At 48.3% G+C, this 22950-nt stretch overlaps 1 protein-coding gene across 8 annotated transcripts in view; it reads right to left on the bottom strand.

The window, feature by feature from the left end:
- Positions 1-6281: 6281 nt before the first annotated feature.
- The window catches only part of stim1b (stromal interaction molecule 1b), a 192689-nt gene continuing 176020 nt past the window's right edge, over positions 6282-22950 (bottom strand). For 7 of the 8 annotated variants that reach the window (XM_069892263.1, XM_069892265.1, XM_069892264.1 and 4 more), the window contains one exon: positions 6282-9104. In XM_069892263.1, coding sequence (XP_069748364.1) covers positions 8525-9104 — 580 coding nt within the window. In that variant the 3' untranslated portion in view covers positions 6282-8524. The remainder of the gene's footprint in view (positions 9105-22950) is intronic. The other variant, XM_069892271.1, reaches the window with a different exon arrangement.

Raw genomic sequence — 22950 nt, 5'->3', positions numbered from 1 at the left:
TCACATACTCCCAGAGTCAGACACAGAGTGAAGCTCCCTCCTCACTGTTCCATCACACACTCCTGGGCATGGGCTGAGCTCCTTTTGCATCATCACCTCATACATCAAGAGTAGGGGCAGGGCAGATTAGCTAATAAAGCTCCCTCTATTAGATATTCAGGACAGGGCAGCAGGCTGTGATGGTCTGTTCTGCCATATGGCAGTGAGGAGGCCCCCAGTGGAAGTCTTTCTGTGTTCCTGCCCTCCCACGCACTGTACTGTGGACTGGGAATGAGGGGAGGTGGGTGCTGTTTGGTTTACAGTTGTGGGCCACCAGCTGTTTATGCTGACTGTAAAGGCCTGTGTTCCAAATTATAGTAGGAGTCTCCAAAGTGATCGATATCAACCCATGGGGATCAATGGGACTATCCAAAGGTTCAAAATATGCCAGGGGGTTGAAAGAGGGTCGATTAAACTTTAGTGGTCAAATGAATTATAAAGCCTGAGCTGTCTGTTCCAACCCAGCCTCCCAAAGTGGCTTCTTCGACACGGATGGCTCTGTACCTAATTTTGAGAATGGAGTCACTGACTCCGGCTGCAGCCGATGCAGAAGATTTTGGGCCCTGCTCCATTTGGCATCTTCCAGCCAGAAACAAAGGTGTTTTTTAATGTTATTGTAATCACTTTCTTGCTTATTATAAAGCAGGGGTGGGAACTTTTCATTTCAAATTCACATACCACCTTAAGCAATCCCTTACTAATGACAGCACTAATGGCATAGGGAACACTTTGAGTTAAAAAAAAGGTTGCCCACCCCTGTTGTAAAGCTGTTGCTTTATTTTCAAGTATTTAATGAAGATCTACTTAATTTTTTTTGTACATGCCTGGGGTTCTATGAGGGATGAAGGATTCCATTAAGGGGTTGATGGTCTAAAACATTTGAGGACCCCTACTTTACAGGAAGGATGTGGAAACTATGGAGAGGGTGCAGAGGAGATTTACCAGGATGTTGCCTGGATCAGGAAACAAGTCTGATGAGGTAAGTTTAGCAGAGCTGGGACTTTTCTCTTTGGAGCATAGAAGGATGAGAGGAGACTTGATAGAGATCGTCAAGATTCTAAGAGGCATAGATAGGGTGGATGGCCAGTGCCTGTTTCCCAGGACGGGATCAGCAAACACCAGAGGATGTGCACAAAGGGAAGGAAGTTTAATTCTTTTTAAATGTTAACATACTGCACAGTAATAGGCCATTTTGGCCCACGAGCCCGTGCCACCCAATTAACCTATAACCCCAGTATGTTTTTTGAACAGTGGGAAGAAACTGGAGACCATGGGGAAAACCCACTCAGACATGGATAGAATGTACAAACTCCTTACAGACAGCCTGGCATTCAAAGGCGGATCGCTGTTGCTGTAACCAGGGCACTAACTGCTACGCCAAGGGGAGACATCAGGAGTAAGGTTTATTTACAGAGTTGTGGGGGCCTGGAATGCCTTGCCAGGAATGTTGGTGGAGGCTGAAACATTAGGGGCATTTAAGAAACTCCTAGACAGGGACATCTCTTGGTGCCTGCCACATTGACCACCGCCAGTGGGCTGATAACGCCTCAAACCGTGCATCTTGGCGCCTCACAGTTTGGCGGGCAGCCAACTCCTTTGAAGAAGACCGCAGAGCCCACCTCACTGACAAAAGGCAAAGGAGGAAAAACCCAACACCCAACCCCAACCAACCAATTTTCCCCTGCAACCGTGTCTGCCTGTCCCGCATCGGACTTGTCAGCCACAAACGAGCCTGCAGCTGACGTGGACATTTACCCCCTCCATAAATCTTCGTCCGCGAAGCCAAGCCAAAGAAAAAGAAGAAAGAAAAAGACAGGGACATGGATGGAAGAAAAATAGAGGGTACAGGGTAGGGAGGGTTTAGTCTATTTTTTGGTTGGAATATATGGGCTGGCACAACACTGAGGGCCAAAGGGCCTGTACTGTTCTATGGTTCGCATGAGGTTGCAAGCCCTGTTCCAGTGTTTGAAGAGTTTGCTCCTCAGCCCCAAAGAAATCATACCCAGAGGTCAGCGTTCAGTTGTGGACCTTCCTTGATGGTCTGTTTCTGGGCCGCTGTCAGGTCCACAAAGATCATTGAGGGGTGTTTATGGGTTGATTACCTGCACTCACCCCCCCCCCCCCCCCCAGTCTCTCACATCCAGAACCAGTGCACACAGGGCCCTTGGCCTCAGTTTTAAGCACCAGTGGACCACACAGGGATCCTGAACAAGGAGGGTATCTTAATTCATTTCCTCTTGGTGTTTTAAAACATCCATACACAACAGGGGCCATAACCACCCCAGGTCCACAGCACATTTAAGGGGGAGGTAAAAACATGATGCTGGAGAAACTCAGCAGGTCAAACAACGTCCTTTATATTGCAAATATAAACAGATGGATGGCTCTGGGAATAGAGAGAGGAGGGGGTGGAGAGCCAGAGGAAAGAAGACAAGGGGAAAGGGAAGGGAGGGAGAATGGAGAGTAGGTTAGCAGAATTTAGAGGTCAATATTGATGGCATCTGGTTGGATGGAATATCAAGTGCTGTTCCTCCAATTTACGGGTGGTCTTGGAGGGATAGTACACGAGGCCACAGACAGACATGAGCATGGGAGTGAAGCGCTGGGAGATCCCTGTAACTGGTGTGGACAGAGCGAAGCGATCTCTGTCTCTCCAATGTAGAGAAGGCCACACGGGGATCCCTGCTTTCCCTTTGTCTTCTCCACCCTCTTCCCCCTCTATTCCCAGAGCCTCCCCCCCCCCTCCAGTTTTCTCCCTCCCAACCACCCTCCTGCCTTTGGGACCATGCTCCCCCCCCCCCACCTTTTTGTTTGGGTGCCTGCCGACCTCGATGAAGGGCTCAAGCTTGAAATGTCGGTTCTGTTCCTTTACCGTTGTTATATAAGGGATACTGTTTGACCTGCTGATTTTCTCCAGCTTCGTGTTTTTACTTCAGCCGTGGGGTCTGCAGACTTTTGTATTTTACATTTATGTGGTGGGGGGGGGGGGCATGGATTGAAATTGCAAAATATGTTTTATGTAGTCGATAAGAGAGAAGTACGGAAGAAACCAACTGCACTTGACAGGGAAGGAGGCCCCATATACTTTGACCAGGAGAGGTTACAGCGGAAAAGAGGTTGAGATTGGCTGGTCTGAACAGTCCATTGAAAAGGAGAAATAAACAAACTCAAAGAGTAGTCTGGGGATCACAGCAAATCTCCTTCTCCACTGCTCCACGTGACACACTCCGAACTATTCCTAAGAACAGTGACTCAACCCAGACCCCATGCAGGGCTGGAGGATGGGAAGTGCAGGGCATGGGGGATAGTGCCTTCTACAGACCACAGCTAACAGACACACACGGCTGCTGAGTAACGCTCGGTGACCAAATAAAGACTAGACATTCGACTCTTTCACTAGTAATCGGACCAGGCCAACAGTCATTATTAACCACTTTTAAAAAATAAACAGACCAGTTGAAAGTTGACACAGTAGTTATTTCATTTGACTTGAAAATTACACACAGCATCGTTTGGGGAGAGGGATTCCAACTCAAGGGCATGTCACATCGTACCAATACACAGGCTGTCCGGCTGTGAGCTCAGCAGGGCATGACCCAACACAGATCATACAGCATGACAAGCTTCAGTGTAACCAGAGTGCGCGCATACATACACATGCATGGGGACACACAGATACATGGACATACACATGCATGGGGACACACAGATACATGGACATACACATGCATGGGGACACACAGATACATGGACATAAACATGCACAGGGACACACACAGATACATGGATATAAACACGCACAGGGACACATGGATACATGAACATACACAGACACAAACACACATGGACATGCGAACGGAACGCATGCTCAGACACATATGGATGCGTGCATGGACACACGGACACACATGCAAGGACACACACACACAGACACCCACCACGCATACATGGACACACACACACAGATACACACATGCACACAAGGTGGGAGTGCACAGGGAGGGAGGGAGGGGATGAGTATGGGGGTAGGGAATAGGTATGGAGGAGGGGAGGGGTATGGGGGAGGGGATGTGTATGGTGGGGAGGGGACTGGTATGGAGGCAGGGACGGGTATGGGGGAGGGTGGGAAGGGGGTGGGTACGGGGAGGGGATGGGTATTGAGTAGGGACGTGTATGTGCAGTAGGTATAGGGGAGGGGACAGGTATGGGGAGACACGTATGGGGAAGGTGGGGGAACAGATAAGAGAGGGGATGGGTATGGGGAGACGAGCATAGGGAAGGTGGGGGAACAGATAAGGGTAGGGGAAGTGTATGGGGAAGGGATGGGTATGGGGAGGGTATGAATATGAGCAGGGATGGGTATGGGGTGGATGCGGAGGGTATGGGTATGGGGTGGATGGGTATGAGGGAGGGGATAGGTATGGGGAGACGGGTATGGGGAAGGTGGGGGAATAGGTAAGGGAGAGGAGATGTGTATGGGGTAGAGGATGGATATGGGGAGATGGGTATGGGGGAATGGGTAAGAGGATGGGTATGGGGTAGGGAATGTGTATGGGGTAGGGTTGGGTATGGGGAGGGGATGGATATGGGGAAAGGAAGGGTATGGGGAGGGTGGGGGAACAGGTAAGGGAGTAAGGGGTGGGTATTGGTGAGGGGACAAGTATGGGGGGGCATGAATGGGGGAGGAGAGTATGGAGGACGATTGGAAGGGGATGGGTATGGAGTGTGGGTGCGGAGGGGACCCGAGTGGGGGGAGGGGATGGGTAGGGGAGAGGGAGGGAGGAAAGGTGCATCGCCTGTTTGGAATAGACTGTGGTGGGGCGAGTGGGAGGATGCAGGCAGCTGAGGTGTGTGGGTGCATTGCTGGGGAGAGGTTAAGGGAGAAGCTCAGAGGTGGGCGTAGGGTTGAGGTTTTGGTGAGGTGGAGGTGGTGGGAAGGATGAAGCAACCTAGGTGGAGAAAGAGCTGGAGGTGGGGAGCGGAGAGACCAAGTCCGCCCCTTGGCCAGAGAGAGAATGGTGGGTCTTCAGTTAGTTTGGGGCCCACACCTGCCAATCTCTCCTCTGATTCACCACTCACTCCCCAATGCCCAATGTTACTGGGATGGTGGTGGAAAGGTGGGGGTGGGTTGTCCAGGGCAGTGCAGTCAGCTGCACAAGCACAATTTAACAGACTGAGCAGTGTTCTCCGCAAGCAGCCTGCACGCGCATTGTTGCAGATACAGACTGCGCTCTCCACCCTGCCATCGCAGCACACAGACTGCAGGTGCCCCGACACAGGGCACAGTCTGCACTCCCCCCTCCCCAGCACGCAGGCTGCAGGTGCCCCGACACAGGGCACAGTCTGCACTCCCCCCTCCTCCCTTCCCAGCATGCAGACTGCAGGTGCCCCGACACAGGGCACAGTCTGCACTCCCCCCTCCTCCCTTCCCAGCATGCAGACTGCAGGTGCCCCGACACAGGGCACAGACTGCACTCCCCCCTCCCCAGCACGCAGACTGCAGGTGCCCCGACACAGGGCACAGACTGCACTCCCCCCTCCCCAGCACGCAGGCTGCAGGTGCCCCGACACAGGGCACAGTCTGCACTCCCCCCTCCTCCCTTCCCAGCATGCAGACTGCAGGTGCCCCGACACAGGGCACAGTCTGCACTCCCCCCTCCTCCCTTCCCAGCACGCAGGCTGCAGGTGCCCCGACACAGGGCACAGACTGCATCCCCCCCCCCCCCCCCCACATCACAGCATGCAGACTGCACATCGACACATGCACCAACAGAGCATGCAGCTCACCAATCCCAGGGATTCTCCAACATTTTGGCTCAACATCCCTTGATCCCCCCCACCCCCCCAGCCAGGAGATGAAACTGCTTCACACCACTCTACCTTGGGTTATGAACAGGATAACAGGTTTGGCATACATAAAACACTGACAGCACTCCTGGCCACTGACTGACCATGGAGTTGCAGCTGGATACAGCTGTATTTCAACTGACGCCTGATGTCTCCAAGAGAACTGGACGTCAGCCTGACGAAGGCAAATCAGAGATCATGCTGGATGAACACCCAAGAAATCACACAATATCAAAACACTTCAGGTCCGTTAGCGAACCCTTCTGTGCGCGCACACCCACACAGATTCCCAGCTGGATTTGGGCACAGTCAGCACGGATTGTAGTCTCGCAGCCCCCATTGGATGAGACCACCACTCCCCTCCAGCTCTGCTACACACAATGAAGCTCCACACATGATTCAGAGGGAAGCTCACACTTCCCATTTACTCCTTGCAGCACGTGTTTGAGGACGGTAGAGTCAGACTCAGCGACCGGGGTCCCAGAGGGTCACTGGAGACCACAGACTCTCGGCAGGAGCAATTCCACATTGATTATATCGTCCCACATGCACACAGACACAGATATGCAGGCAAGTATACTGACTTTCACCCTCCAGGGGTCAGGAGAGTACGGCGTCCAGTAAACAGCAGGGTCACTGCACCTAGCAGCTCCCGGAAAAGGCAGAGCTACCAGAGGTGGCCCATGGTTGGCGTCGAGATCTCAAGCCTTGAATGACTACTGACGTTAGGGTACAAACATTTACATTCCATATAGTCTGGTTACTGCAGATGGTTCAAAAATATAGATCAATGAATCTTTAATCAGCGAAGGCAGATTAAACCCCTGATCACAGTGTGGAGACAGTGTAAGGAACTGCTGGAGTGGCTATAACAATGTTAAGTAACAGGCCGAGAAATCCACCAATGTAACAGGCACCGGAGAGGGGCTGGGATGGGGACGGGTGACTCACCAACTCAAAGAAAGAACAGCTGGTGGTCCCAATGATATAAATCAGTGGTTCTCAACTTTTTTCTTCCACTCACTTACCACCTGAAGTCTTCCCTTACTAACCACAGGGCAACTATAACATTTTTCCATGCCTACAGGCTCAGGCCTGAAACATGGGTTATGAATTTTCATCTTTCCTATAAAGGACACTGACCTGCTGAGTTTCTCCAGCATCCTGTTTTTACTCCAACCAGTGTCTGCAGACCTTCGTGATTTATTTTTGCTCTGCGATTAGTAAGGGATTACTTGAGATGGTATGCGAGTGGAAAGAAAAAGGTTGACAACCACTGGTTTTAAATAAAGGAAACCAGATGGGAGGGTATAAACCAGATGGGAGGGGATAAATCAGATGGCAATGAGGATTAGAAACAGATTAAATGAGGGGGAGAGTTAGGAGCCTAATAAATACATTACAGAGGATGAGATAACAGAGAAGGAGTCAGTTAAAAGTGATACAGAAAATTGCAAAAGCTGTTGAAATAAACAGAAAAAATTGAAAAGACTCAGCAGGGCAGGGAGCATCTGTTGAAGGTGAAATGGTCAGCACTGGTGGATGGAGGCAGGTTAGGAGTATAGGGGGGGGTGAGAGAGTGGTGGTGATTAACAATGTTGAGTAAGTGTCAGGGTGGATTAATACGTCACAAAGCAAGTGAACAAACGGGGAGGAATTAATAGCATCACTTTGTAAAGGTTGGGGATTAACACAGGAGAGTAGAGGTTAGAGGAATGTGTGGCCCAGTTCAGGTTAACATTTTATCCCTTCTGAATTTCAGTGAGAGGGTACCTTTAACTCCTATGAACGCTGAGAGATCTGCTGAGTTTCTCCAGCATTTCTGTGTTTTTACTACAAATCACAGCGTCTGCAGACTTTTATGTTTCATTCCTCCTAGGGGGAGGGTGCAGTCACTTGAAGGGGAAGTCTCTGATAAGAGTCAAAGTCCACAGGATGGATGCTGCGTCCTTAACCTGAACAATGTACAATGGGGCCATTCTTTAACCCCAACTCTGTACAGCCAGGTATATCTGAACAGTTGGCCTCACCCAGCAGCACATCCGCAGAGGATCACATCTGATCTGCTGATGTGAGTGTATGTGACTGGACGGTGTACAAAGTATGAATTGACTGGCCAGCTTTTGGCTGCACACTTTCCCCCTACCCCAGCCCTGGGCACTAACCGGAGTTGGCCTGTTCAATTCACTGCAGATGCAGTTAAACCAGTGGATTCACGAACTACACAGCTCCCACCTCTGAAGCAGCTCTGTTACACATCTCTCCAACTGGAATCAAACCTCCAGGAGGGGGATTTTTTTTTGCTTGTTTTTTTTTCGCAGAAGCTTGGCACTTGCATGCTGACCTGATGCATCTCAGGCAGGGGCCGACACCAGCACTGGAAGAGAAGGCATGCAGCAAGAGAGGAAGAAGGTTGCAAGGGCCTGGAACAGCAGGTCCTCGCTGCTCCAACCACCGGAATAGGAACACCAGTCTGTAAAATAAATAAGATTAAATAAAATCCACTCCCTGGGGACAAAGACAGCTGACAAATCACTTGAGCAAAGACGAGTGGAGAATCCCTTGCGTTGGGCCTCTCCCGCCCTCTGCTTCAGTCCTGACCTGGCTGGCTTTCCCCATGTCCCCAATCCATATCACTTTACTTGATCTTCTTCTTGAAGAGTTTGAATCCTGGTTTCTTCTTGTTGGGATTGGGTTCTGTCTCTTCCCCAGTTGATGGACTGTCCTCCTCCATCGGGGATTTTTTGGATGCCAGCTGCGGGATCTTTGTAGCCTTGGCGCTATTTCTTGTCTCGACAGCCAGGGGCTCAGGATCGGTGGAGGTGGGGCTGAGCGAACGCGAGGACTCAGATGGGCTGATGGCCGAGCCTTCTGTGCCTCGATGGATCTCCCCCAGGCTGGCCGACTTCTCCAGACCTCGGCTCGGGTGGGGCTGCCTTGCGGCCAGGGGACTGTCCGAGATGCTCTCGGAGCACAAGGGCCCAAGCCTCTCAGACTGTTGGCTGCTGCCGTTCGGGGAATGGGTGCTCAAGTCCGAGGCTGTGCTCTGGGTGGGAGTGATCTCTTCTGTCAGTTTAAGCAAAGAGGAAGGCTTGGACAGCATAGATCGGGAACCGGAACTGTGTGGGAGGGCACCAGGAGACCCTGAGGAGCCAGGGAGTCGCTGCAGATCACTGGACTGGGAGATGGAAGACTCGGAGTCGGAGTGGTTTAATTCCCTGTGGGAAGAGAATAGAGAAAGTACATCAAGCCCATGTCACAAGGAGAACGTTTGAAATGAATCTAGCGCAGACCAGCACAGCACACTGGTGTACAAGCCATTCCTGTTGAACACTTTCAAATATTTGTTTTAAACCAAGAAAATCAGATGAAAGTGGCTGTGATCGCCACGAGGAAGGGTCACCAACAGATCCATGCAGAAAGAGCCCTCTCACAGAACTGTGTAGAAGGTGTGAACACGACTGAACTCATACCCCATTTGGGATTAATCTTGTGCCAGACAGAGGCAAAAGTCTTGCACACTAATAGCCAAGCTGACAACATGAGTACTTCCTCTCTGAAAGTGTGGGGCTTCATCCTGGAATACCAGTCACAATGTCCTTGGATTTTCTTAGATTCTCCCAGTTGCCCTTTAGAGAGACTGCAGGAATGCCAGCCCGTGCATTACAGAAAGCTCCTCATTGCTTCCGCCCAAAATTAATCTCCCCCTCCACACCCACGCAAACCCAATCAGAAGCTTGGCTGAATTTTAACAACATGCGGTGCTAAGGAGAGGATTAAGCAGTGATCACTTCTCAGATGTGACTGCGTTCTCCTTCAATTCAGCTCTCCCCACACAAAGCCATGGCGCTGCTACCCTGAATGTCAGACATGCCCTCCCTCCACCCTCAGGGTTCCATCCCATCAACCTGTCTGCAATGGGATGCAGGAACAAGTGGGTAATCTTGAATTGGGCTCCTGACAGATGGGCAAGGAGAGGAGATAGCAGGTAGACCCAGAGGTTTCAAGTTCAGTGGAATTCAGAAAGCAGAATAGAAAGAACTCCAGGCTCTGAGTACAAGCTACAAGGCAAAGGGCAGCTGATGCTTGCGTCAGCTCTGCGGGTAAGTGGCAGATAAACCCAGCACATGGAGAATCGTGAGAAAGAAATCTGTCGGTAGATAGTCAGGCACCCAGGCTGGGAAGATAAGAAATAGGAACAGAATTTGGCCATTCAGTCTGTCTAGCCTGCTCCACCATTTAATGAGATTCCACCTTCCTGCCCAGTCACCCTAACTCTTAATTCTCCTTTTCTACAAAAATCTACCTGTGTGGGAAATACATGAAATGAGGCAGCCTCGACTGCTTTCTTGGACAGAGAATTCCACAGGTCCACTCCTCTCAGGGAAATGATTCCTTCACATCTCAGTCTGAGAAGCTACTCCCTTAGGCCTTCTCCCTGTGTTCCTTAGTTCTAGTCTCAGCCTTCTAGATTTATGTCTGTATCCTATCTATCTCTTTCAAAATTTGATATGTTTCTGTCCCAGCCAACTCAATCTCTCCTCATGGTCAACCTCCTCCAGAATCATCCAGGTGAACCTATTCTCTACCACCTTCCATAGCCAGTCTATCCTTTCTCCAGTGAGGAGACCAGAACTGGACGCAGTTCTCCAGATGCAGCCTCACAAGACCCTTGTACAGTTGCAGCAGAACCTCCCTGCTCTTAAATCCCATCTCTCTAGCAACGAAGTCCTCGTCCCAGGTGCCTACTTGACTATCTGTTACTCCGTTAACCAATCTATAGCAATTCATACACAAGCACTCCCAGTTCCCTCTGCGTAACTGCACGCTGCAGCCTTTCACTAATTTAAATTATGATCTGATCGACTAGTGTTTCTTCCAGAGAGGATGATCTCACATTTATGAACAGTGAGATAAGACAACGCCATAAGGAGATCGGCTATACTGGATTGGGTATTGTATAATGGACCAGTGATGATTAATAAGCTTCGAGTAAAGGAACCATTAGGGGGCAGTGATCACATTAGACTGAGTTCAATGTGAGATTTAACAGAGAGAAACTAAAGCCAGATGTGTCGGTATGTCAGTGGAGTAATTCCACTGGCCACAGTAGATTGGATGGGGGCACGAGTAGGGAAAGGGGCAGAGCAGTAATGGGTGAAGTTTCTGTAAGAAATGGGGAAAGTGCAGGATAAATACAGACTGAAAAGGGGGAATATTCAAATGGAAAAATGTCACCACAGTGGCTGACGAGGGAAATCAAAACCAACGTGAAAGCAAAAAAGAGGGCAGACAAGGAAGCAAAAATGAGTGGGATGATCGAGTACTGGGAAGTTTTTAAAAACTTGCAGAAGGGAACGAAAAATCTCTCAGGGAGGGAGAAGATGAAACTAGGCTCACAAATAATATCAAGGAGGATACAAAAACTCTTTCAAGTATAAAAAGAGTAAACGAGAGGTGGGAGTGGATTTAGGGCTGCAAGAAAATGATGCTGGAGAAATAATAATGGGAGACGAGGAACTAAACAAATATTTGGCATCAGGCTTCACTGTGGAAGACACGAGCCGTGGGCCAGATTCCGAAGGGGATCAGGGAAGGGAAGTGAGTGCAGCGACTATTTCAAGGGAGAAGAAGCTCAGAAAGCTGGTGATCTAAGGGTGGATTAGTCTCCCGGACCAGATGGATCGCACCCTCGGGTCCTGAAAGAGGGAGTGGTAGAGATTGTGGAGGTGTTGGGAATAATCTTTCAGAAATCAATAGATTCTGGCCTGGTCCCAGAGGTCTGGAAAATCACAAATGTCACCCCACGATTCAAGAGGGGAGGGAGGCAGCAGGAAGGAAATGATCGGCCAGTGAGCCTGATGTCGGTGGTTGGGAAGATGTAACGGTAGTGATCGTGATTGCAATGCAACTAGCAAGACCTTACTGTTGGATTAGACTTGGCTGCCACCAGGGGCTGACACAGAGCAGGAGACACACGGTGTGCAGATCTGTAATGGAGACGTAGCCTCATGGTGCTGTTTACAACAACTTTAAAGTAAAGAACATTTTCCTTCATCCATGTGTTGTCTTAAGAACTCAACACATACAAATACAAGATAAAACAGAAGATATTAGAGTCGATTGTCAAGGGTGAGGTGACCGGGTCCGTGGAGGCAAATGATAGGAGAGGCCAAAACCAGCTTTGGTTCCTCAAGGGAAAATCTTGTTGGATCAACCTGTTGGAATTCTTTGAGGAAGTGACCAGCCGGCTAAATAAGGGAGACGCAGTAGATGTTATGTATTTGGATTTTCAAGCCTTTTGACAAGGTGCCGCACAAAAGGCTACTGAACAAGATAAGAGCCCAGGGTCTAACAGGAACTGTTCCAGTGTGGGGAAAGCATTGGCTGATTGGCAGGAAGCAGAGAGTCAGAATACAGGGATCATATTCTGGACGGCTGCCTAGAAACATAGAAACATAGAAGATAGGAGCAGGAGTAGGTCATTCGGCCCTTCGAGCCTGCTCCGCCATTCAATGAGATCATGGCTGATCTTAAAGTTCAGTACCCTGCCCTGCCTTCTCTCCATAACCCCTAATTCCCTGATACTGAAGAAATAGATCTAATTTCCTCTTAAATATAATTCAATGAACCTGCCTCTACTGCTCTCTGTAGCAATGAATTCTACAGATTCACCACCCTCTGGGTAAAGAAATTCCTCCTCATCTCAGTTCTAAATGGTTTGTTTATTATCCTCAAACCATGGCCCCGGGTTCCGGATTTTCCCATCCTTGGAAACATCCCATCTGCATCCATTCTGTCCAGTACTGCCAGAATTTTATATGTCTCTATGAGATCTCCCCTCAATCTTCTAAACTCCAGTGAGTACAATCCCAATTTGCGCAATCTTTCCTCCTAAGTCATTCCTGCCATTCCAGGTATCAGCCTGGTGAATCGCCTCTGCACTCCCTCCATTGCAAGAACATCCTTCCTTAGATAAGGCAACCAAAACTGCACACAATACTCCAGGTGGGGTCTCACCAAGGCTCTGTACAGCTGCAGTAAGGTAACCTTATTCCTCTACTCAAACCCTCTTGATATGAAGGCCAACATTCCATTTGCCTTTTTAACCGCCTGCTGTACCTGCATGCTTGCCTTCTGTGACTGGTGCACAAGAACCCCTAGGTCTCTCTGCACTTCCCCATCTCCCAATCTATTGCCATTCGAATAGTAGTCTGCCCTCCGGTTTGTATTACCAAAATGGATAACCTCCCATTTATCCACATTGTACTGCATTTGCCATGTGTCTGCCCAGTCCCCCAATTTATCCAAATCACGCTGGAGCTTCCTGAGCCCCTCTTCAGTGCACACAACCCCTCCTAGCTTAGTGTCATCTGCAAATTTGGAGATATTACATCCAATCCCCTCATCTAGATCATTAATGTAAATTGTGAACAGCTGGGGTCTCAGAACAGATCCCTGTGGGACCCCACTGGTTACCGCCTGCCACTCAGAAAATGAGCCGTTTATCCCAACTCTCTGTCTTCTATCTGCCAGCCAGTTCTCAATCCACATCAATACCTTGCCCACCAATCCCATGAGCCTTGATTTTGTATGCCAGTCATTTATGTGGGACCTTATCGAAGACATTTTGGAAATGTAAGGCTCACCGGCCGATGATTCCCCGCTTTTTCTCTACCCCCCTTTTTAAATAGTGGGGTAACATTAGCTACCCTCCAATCCATGGGTACTGATCCTGAGTCTATCGAGTTCTGGAAAATAATTCTTAAAGCATCTGCTATCTGAATGGCCACTTGCTTAAGTACCCTAGGATGTAGATTATCAGGCCCTTGGGATTTATCTGCCTTCAATCCCATCAATTTTCCCAAGACCATGTCCTTAGAGATACTGAGTTCTTTCAGTTCCTCCCTTGCATTAGTCTCTATGTTTCCCAACATCCTTGGGAGGTTATTTGTATCCTCTCTTGTAAAAACAGAACTAAAGAAAGAATTTAATTGGTCTGCCATTTCCTTATTCCCCATTATATATTCCCCTGATTCTGACTGCAAGGGACCTACTCTGGATTTCACCAATCTTTTCCTCTTGTCATATCTATAAAAGCTTTTGCAGTCGGTTTTTATATTTCCCGCAAGCTTACTTTCGTAATTTATTTTTGCTCTCTTGATTAATCCCTTTGTCCTCCTTTGATGCATCTTGAACTGTTCCCAGTCTTCAGATTTGGTACTTTTTTTGGCCAATTGATATGCTCTCTCTTTGGACCCAATGCTGTCTCTAATTTCCCTTGTTATTCACAGTTGAGTCACATTTTTTGGTTTATTTTTATGCCAAACCGGTATAAACCATTTCTGCAATTCTTCCATTAGATCTGTGAATGCTTTCCATTGTCTATCCACAGTCAACTCCCCCATAAACACCACCCAATCAATCTTACTCAACTCCCGTCTCATACCATCATAATTCCCTTTATTTAAATTCAGGACCTTAGTCTCGGTTTTAATTTCATCACCCTCCATGTCGAGTGAGAATTCGATCATATTGTGATCACTCCTACCCAAAGGGCCTCGCACAACAAGATTGTTGATTAGCCCCTTTTCATTGCATAATACCCAATCTAAAATGGCCTGCTCCCGAGTTGGTTCCTCGACATATTGGTCTGGATAACCTTCCCGTAAACATTCAAGGAATTCCTCCTCCTCAGCATTTTTACCAATTTGACTAGTCCAATCTATATGCAAATTAAAGTCTCCCATGATGACGGCTCTTCCCTTATTGCACGCTTTCTAATTTCTCTTTTAATGCTTTCCCTCACCTCTACACTACTATTTGGAGGCCTATATACCCCCACTATCGTTTTCCGCCCCTTGCTATTCCTCAGTTCTACCCATATAGATTCCGCATCTTCCGAGTTGATATCCTTTCTGTCAATCGTGTCGGTCCCTTCTCTCACCATCAATACTACCCCACCCCCTTTGCTTTCTTGCCGATCTCTCCTAAATATTGTATACCCCGGGATGTTAAGTTCCCAGGCTTGCCCACCCTGCAGCCATGTTTCTGTAATCCCAATCAAATCATATTTGTTTATCTCAATTTCCACAGCTAATTCATCTACCTTGTTCCGAATGCTTCTCGCATTAAGATATAAAGCCTTCAGATTTGCTTTTTTCACCCTCCTTGCTCTTTCTGATTTTTTACTTTCGCTGCCTAACCTAACTTTTCCTGCTTTATCTCTTCTGTCCTTAGCCCTATTGCTAGTGGTGTCACAGGGGTCAGGGTTGGGGTCATTTCTTTTCATGTTGTATATTAATGATTTGGATTATGGAATGAATGGCTTTGTGGCCAAAATCTTGACGATGATAGGAAGGGAGGTGGAGAAGCAGGAAGTGTGGAGGGAACAGGGAGGCAGAAGAAGGATTAGCCAGATTAGGAGATGGGTAGAGAAGTGGAAAATGTCAGAAATGTCGGAAAGTGGACAGTCGTGCACTTTGGTAGAAAAAAAATAAATGGGCAGATTATTTTCTAAATGAGGAGAAAATTGAAAATCCCCAGATGCAAAAGGACCTGGGATCCTCGTGCACGACACCCTGAAGGTAAACTTGGATGATCAGATTTATTGTCAGAGTAAATACATGACATCACATACCATTAAGATTCTTTTTCCTGCAGGCCAGGTAGAAGTACCACTTATTAGTAGTGTAAAATAAACTGTACACAGCAAATACATGTAAATAAATAGACGTGTAGACAGATAATGAATGTAAACAAAATGACTGCAATACAGAGAGAGTAAAAAAATCAATGAAGTGTACAAGGAAGAGCCCTTAAATGAGTCTCTGACTGAGTTTGTTGTTGAGGAGTCTGATGGTGGAGGGGGCGCGGCTGTTCCTGAACCTGATGGGGTGAGTCTTGTGGCACCTACACCTCTTTCCTGATGGCAGCAGCGAGAACAGAGCGTGTGCTGGGTGGTGTGGATCCTTGATGATTACTGTGGCTGTCCGATGGCAGTGTTCCCTGTAGATGTTCTCGATGGTAGGGAGGGTTTTGCTTGTTATGTCCTGGACTGCATACCATTTGCAGGACTTTAAGATCAGGGTGATGAGACAGTGGTGAAATAGGCAAATGCGATGCTGGCGTTCATTTCAAGTGGAATAGAATCTAAGAGCAGGAATGTGATGTTGAGGCTTTATAAGGCCCTGGTGGGACCTCACGTGGAGAGTGTGAGCAGTTTTGGGCTCCTCGTTTAAGAAAGGATGTGCTGATGTTGGAGAGGGTTCAGAGGAGGTTCACTAGGATGATTCTGGGAATGAAAGGGTTATCAGATGAGGTGCTTTTGACAGCTCTTGGCCTGTACTCATGGGATTTTAGGAGAACGAGAGGGGAATCTCATTGAAACATGTCAAATGTTGAAAGGTGTGGACAGAGTAGATGTAGAAAGGTTGTTTCCCATGGTGGGAGAATCTAGGACAAGAGGGAACAACTTAGAACAGAGATGGGGAGGAATTTCTTCTGCCAGAGGGGGGTAAATCTGTAGAATTTGTTGCCACAGGTGGTTGTGGAGGCCAGGTCATTGGGTGTATTTAAGTCAGAGATTGATCAGTTCTTGATTAGCCAAGCATCAAAGGTTATGGGGAGAAGGCCGGACAGTGGCCGGAGTTGGAAAATGGATCGGTTCATGATTAAATGGCGGGGAAGACTTGATGGGCTGAATGGCCTATTTCTGCTCTGATGTCTTATGGCGTAAAAAGATTCAGCAAGAAGGCTCTGGTAAGGGCAGGTTATCTTATTTTTAATTTGGCATTTCATAGACAGTGGAAATGGCAGCCAGGGCAGGGATATGCTCCTTCTGCAGTATGTGAGTATTCATGGAAGCCCACAGTAGAAATACTTCTAGTGTTCTTCCAAAGTGGATGGATCACCTCAAACTTACAAACACAGAATGCCATCTGTCAGAACCCTGCTCACACATTTAACCTGCCCATATCTCACTGCACCCTTTCCTCAATCCATTTTTCCCCTCAATTTAATGTTATCAGCAAAATTAGATCTGCCACACTCTGTCCCTTCTTCCAAATCCAGTGTACAGTGAACAGCACTCTGCTGAGCATTGATCACCAACCAGAGAAACATTTGTTTATCCCATCTCTTTATGTTCCACTGGTTAACCAGACCTCTATCCATGCCAATACATTACCCCCATGGACGCCTTCTGGAAATTCAAGTTCACAACATCCACTTGCTCCTTCACTGCATCTGGGGCTCCCAATGCTGCCTGCTCTCCATCGGGGAAACTGGATGAAGACTGGGAGTCGGCTTCATTGAGCACCTTTGCTTCGTCCGCTGAAACAGCAACGACCTCCCAGCGGCCAACCACTTCAATTCCACTCACCACTTCCTCACCGTCATGTTTGTCCTTGGCATCATGTCCTGCCAGATCGAGGCCACCAGCAAATGAGAACATCTCAGCAGCCTCCAATGAGATGGCTTCATTATCAACTTGTCCAATTTCCGTCCATCTCCTCTTCTGGTCCCTCTCCTTCCCTTCCTCCAGCTCCCCACCTCCTATCAGAGAGCTAGCCCTCTGCCCTCTCCCCTCAGCTTCTACCCTTCCATTGCATACACCTCACACTCTTACCTGTCAGCCTGTGGCCCTCCCCCACCTTTTTATTCCACGGTCAACCTGCTTTTAACATCCCCGAGGAAGACCTCAGACACAAAACGTCAACTGCTGTTTACTTCCCATAGATGCTGAGTGAGCGGCTGGGTTTCTCCAGCCTGCGCAGAGGGTCGGGGTGGGGCACCACTCTCTGAGTGAATGTTTCTCCTAAATGGCTTCCCCCTCATCCTCAGAATGTGACCCTTCATTCTGGACTTCCCCCAACATCTGGAACATTCTTCCTGAATCTAACTTATCGAGTTCTGTCAGAATCTTTTGTCTCTAAGAGATCTCCTCTCACTCTTCGTATCTCGAGGGTAACCCTGGTCTATCTGCTCTCTGTACACATGTTGTGCTCACCTCAGCCACTTTGACCCTCTACCCTGGCTCAGCCCTGTCCTAGTTAGGATTTCTGGAGGCTTCATGACATGACCTGCCCTCTGCATCCGATTGGCTGGTCAACACATTCATGCACGGAACGTCCTAAACAGGACGTTGGCGTCATGGGTGATTTAACCAATTGTTGCTTAACAATGAAACACAGGAGTGAATGTTGAAGTAGATGAGAAACATTCATAATTTGCACGCCCACCAATATTTCTGGTGCCCTGCAGAATTCAGGGCATCCCTGTCTCTTCACGCAGGCTAAACCAGAAAAAAATGTCCGCCCTAAATTGGAAGCAGAGGACAGGGCAAAAGGTAGTGAGAGGTGCCAAACCCTGCTAGTTAGGTACACGGCAAAACCAAACCCACACAGCAGCCAGTGCGCTCAACACAGCAAGATTACTAACTCCAGTCAGATCCCAGACTTACTCAAGCGCACAGAAAGGCATTCCCCAACACAGATACACTTCATGTCGACACGACTCCTGGCAAAGCAGGAGAACTCTGAGACAGTCAAACAAGAGCACGGGTGCACACACGTGGGAACACGGGCACACGCAGACACAAGGAACATGGGTGGATGTAGACACACAGGAACGCGCGGGCAGACACAGGAACACGCACGCACACAGGCACACAGGCACACGTGCAGATGCACACATACAGGAACACGAGCACATGCAGGCACACAGGAACACACACACACGCAGCCGCATAGGTACACGCTCACATACAGGCACACAGGGACGCGTGCAGAAACACAGGAACAGACACAGTCACATGAACACGCGCAGACTTATACACAGGAATACGCACAGACTAATACACAGAAACATGAGCAGACACACAAACTGGAACACCTACAGACAGATTCTGAGGAACACATGCAGACAGGCACACACACACACACACACACACACACACACACACACACATATATACACAGTCAGACATCCAGAACTGCTGGAAGACCATCAACTTGGTGAAAGCCCCATTTCGTCTGCCTGAAACCTATTGGTCTTTTAGCACAGAGACATCAGTGAGGGAATGCTGCCAACTGGCACATTCCAGGATGCAGGAATATTGCTGAGGGACGCATTGAGGCTTGGCGCAGCCAACACAATGGCACTATAGGGAAGGACCTCAGTCTGGAGTCCTCCCATTACCAGGCATTGAGGAGCTGAGACTGAGAGGAAATCCCTCAAGCAATGGAGGGTGGAGAAGCAAGAAGATCCCACAATGGGGGGGGAACAGGAGAGCAATGATAATTGGGGACTTGTTGGTTAGACAAGGTTCTGTGAATGAGATCGAGGCTTCCGGATGGTATGTTGCCTCCCAGGCACCAGGGTAAGGCATGTCTCTGATCGAGGTCAGAGCATTCTGGAGGGGCAGCAAAATAGCGTGGTCCATGTGGGGACCAATGACATAAAGAGGTCCTGAAGAGGGAACATAGGGAGCTAGGAGAAATTTAAAAAGGAGGACCTCGGAGGGGTGGGGGGTGGGGGGTGGTAATCTCAGGATTGCAGCCTGTGCCACGCACCACAGAAGTTAGGAACAGGAAGATGTGGCAGGAATGTGTGGCTGAAGAGTTGGTGCAGGGGGCAGGGGTTTAGATTTGTGCATCATTGGGATCTCTTCTGGGGAAGGTCTGACCTGTACAAACAGGATGGGCTGCACCTGAACTGGAGGGGGACCAATATTCTGGCGGGCAGATTTGCTAGAGTTGTTGGAGAGGGTTCCCATCGGGGGGTGGGAATCAGAATGTGAGGGCAGAGGTTAGGGTAGAAGGACAAAAGCATGATACTATGAGCTCTGAGTTGGTAAGGAAGGACAGGCAGGGGAAAAAATATAAATATAGCAAGCTGTAGGAGTTGAAATGTGTCTATTTCAACACTAGGGGTACTAGGAATAAAGGGTATGAACTTAGAATATGGATCAGAACGTGGAACTATGATGTGGCCGTTACAAAGACTTGTCTGGAGGACGGGAAGGATTGACTGATGAAAGTACCAGGGTTTCAGTGTTTTAAAAGGAATAGGATGGCAGGTAGAAAACGTGCGTTTGTTGGGGGGGGGGGGGGGGGGGTTGGGGGGGGCAGGGTACTATCATGGCTATAGAAAGGGAAGAGGCTACAGAGGGAGGGTCGACTGAGTCGGTGTGGGTGGAAGTCAGAAACAGGAAGTGAGCTCTCACTGTGCTGGGAGTCGTCTATAGGCCCCCAAATAGTCCTCGGGACCCCAAGGAGCAGATCAGCAGGCAGATTTTGGAATGGTGGGAAATACAGGGTTGTAGTGATGGGTGATTTCAACTTCCCTCATATTGACTGGCACCTCCTGACTGCAAGAGGGATGGATGGGGCTGAATTTGTCAGGTGTGTTCAGTAAGATTCCTGACCACAGTCTGTGGACCGGCCGACGAGAGGAGAGGCCACACTGGATCTGGATCTGGGGAATGAACCTGGTCGGGGGGGCGACCTCTCGGTGGGGGAGCATTTTGGTGAGAGTGATCCCAAATCCCTGAGCTTCAACGTATCTATGGACAAGGATTAAAAACAGTCAAACTGAGAAAGTGCTTAACTGTGGAAGGACTAATTATGAAGAGATGAGGCAGGTACTTGTTTAAGGGTGAAAGCACATGTGGAGGAAGTTTAGGGACCACTTATGCTGGATTCAAGATAGGTTTGTCCCATTGGGGGAAGGAAAAGATGATAGGAAAAGGAACCGTGGCTGACAAAACAGGTCAGGAACAGGTTAAGAGGAAGAAGGGACCATACATTAGACATAGGAAGCAGGAAACAGGAAGGGCTCATGATAAGTACATGGTAGCCAGGAAGGAGCTTAAGAATGATCGAATGGGGCATGAGAAGGCCTTGGCATATAGAATTAAGGAGAGCCCCAAGGTGTCCTATGTGTAAGTGAAGAATGAGGAGAATGAAGGTGGGGCCACAAAGGATAAAGGAGGCAACATGTACCTGGAGGTAGAGGAGGTGGGTGAGGTCCGAAATGAATACTTTGTGTCAGTATTCACAAGAGAAAAGGACCTTGATAAGGGTGAGGTTGAAGTGAAGCCTATGTACTGGACAATGTGGAGATTAAGGAAGTGGAAGTCTTGGATCTTCTTAAAAACATCAAGATTGATGAGTCCCCCGGGGCTGGACGCGATATACCCCAGGCTGCTGTGGGAAGTGAGGGCCGGACGGATGGAGAATGGCAAATGTAGACCTCTTATTTGAAAAAGGTAACAGGGAGAATCCTGCGAATTACAGACCGGTGAGTCTTATGTCAGTGGTGTGTAAACTAATGGAGAGGATTCTGAAGGACAGGATCTATGAGCATTTGGAGAATTACAATCTTCTCAAGGATAGTCAGCAGAGCTTTGTGAAGGGAAGGTCGTGCCTCACGAGTTTAATTGAGATTTTTGAGGAGGTAGCAAAAGAAATTGATGAGGGCCGGATGGTAGATGTGGTCGACATGGATTTTAACAAGGCATTTGACAAGGTCCCCACGAGAGACTCATCCAGAAAGTCACGGGGTCAGCGGAACCTTGGCCGTGTGGATAAAAAGTTGGCTTGGAAGAAAGCAGAGAGTAGTAGTGGAAGGAAAGATTTCTGCCTGGAGGTCGGTGACTAGTGGAGAGGCCGCAGGGATCTGTTCTGGGACCCCCGCTCTTTTGTGATTTTCATAAATGACCTGGATAAAGAGGCAGAAGGATGGGTCAGTAAGTTTACGATGATACGAAGGTTGGGAGAGTTGTGGATGGAGCTGAAGGTGGTCAAATGTTGTAAGAGTATATTGATAGGATGCTGAGATGGGCAGAAAAGCGATAGAAGGAGTTCAATTCGGATAAGTGTGACGTGATGCATATTGGAAGGACAAACCAGAAGACTGCGTACAGGGTTAATGGTCGGTTACTTAAGATTGTGGATGAACAGAGGGACCTTGGGGTGTAAATCAATACATCTCTCAAGGTCACCGCACATGTTGATAGGATAGTTAAGATTCATTAATTAGGGGGATTGAGTTCAGGAGTAGAGAGATCATGTTGCAACTCTACAAAGCTCTGGTGAGACCACACTTAGAGTATTGTGTTCAGTTCTGGTCACCTCATTACAGGAAGGTTGTGGAAGCTATGGAGAGGGGGCAGAGGAGATTTACCAGGATGTTGCCTGGATTGGGAAACAAGTCTCATGAGGCAAGGTTAGTGGAGCTGGGACCTTTAACTTTCGAGCGAAGAAGGTTGAGAGGAGACTTGATAGAGGTCAACAAGATTATAAGGGACATAGATAGGGTGGCAGCCAGCGCCTGTTTCCCAGGGCAGGATCAGCAAACACCAGAGAACATGAGTACAAAGTGAAGGGAGGAAAGTTCAGGGGAGACATCAGGGCTAAGTTTTTTTTAAACAGTGTTGTAGGTACCTGGAATGCCTTGCTGGAGATGAGGGTGGAACCTGAAACATTGGGGGCATTTAAGAGCCTCAGACAGATATATCGGAAGAAATATGGGGTAGGGATTGTTTAGTACCTTTTATTAGGAAGGAATATAAGGGTTGGTATAGCATTGAGGGCTGAAGGGCCTGTACTGTGCTGTATTGTTCTATAATGGTAATAATGCAAATAGAAATGAACGTAACAATGTACCAAGATAGAGATCTATGGATACGAAACTAAGGGTGGGAAGAGACTTTGAACAGTTTTCCTTTTGAAATTAATTATTGTAAATAAAGACTATTTTTGGTTAAAAAAAACTAAGCAGGACTAGCAGTAACCATGACCTCTCTATTCCTAAACTCAATCCCCCTATTAAAGAGGAATACCTTTACCTTCTATGGACACTGCAAGACCTGCTGAGTTCCCCCAGCATGCCAGTAGTTGCTGTCCAGGGTACCAGAGATTTGCCAAGGGCGCAGGTACAATGGACAACAATGCTACTCTTGAACCCATTTTAACTACATTTAGTAACATTACATTACATTGTACTCAGGGACAGGGTGACTTGCCTGGATGGCAGGCAAAACAAAGTCTCTCACTGTAT

This window comes from Narcine bancroftii, chromosome 7 (assembly GCF_036971445.1).
Source record: "Narcine bancroftii isolate sNarBan1 chromosome 7, sNarBan1.hap1, whole genome shotgun sequence".
NCBI classification, from domain to species: Eukaryota; Metazoa; Chordata; class Chondrichthyes; order Torpediniformes; family Narcinidae; genus Narcine; species Narcine bancroftii.
This window is presented reverse-complemented; position numbering and strand designations above follow the sequence as displayed.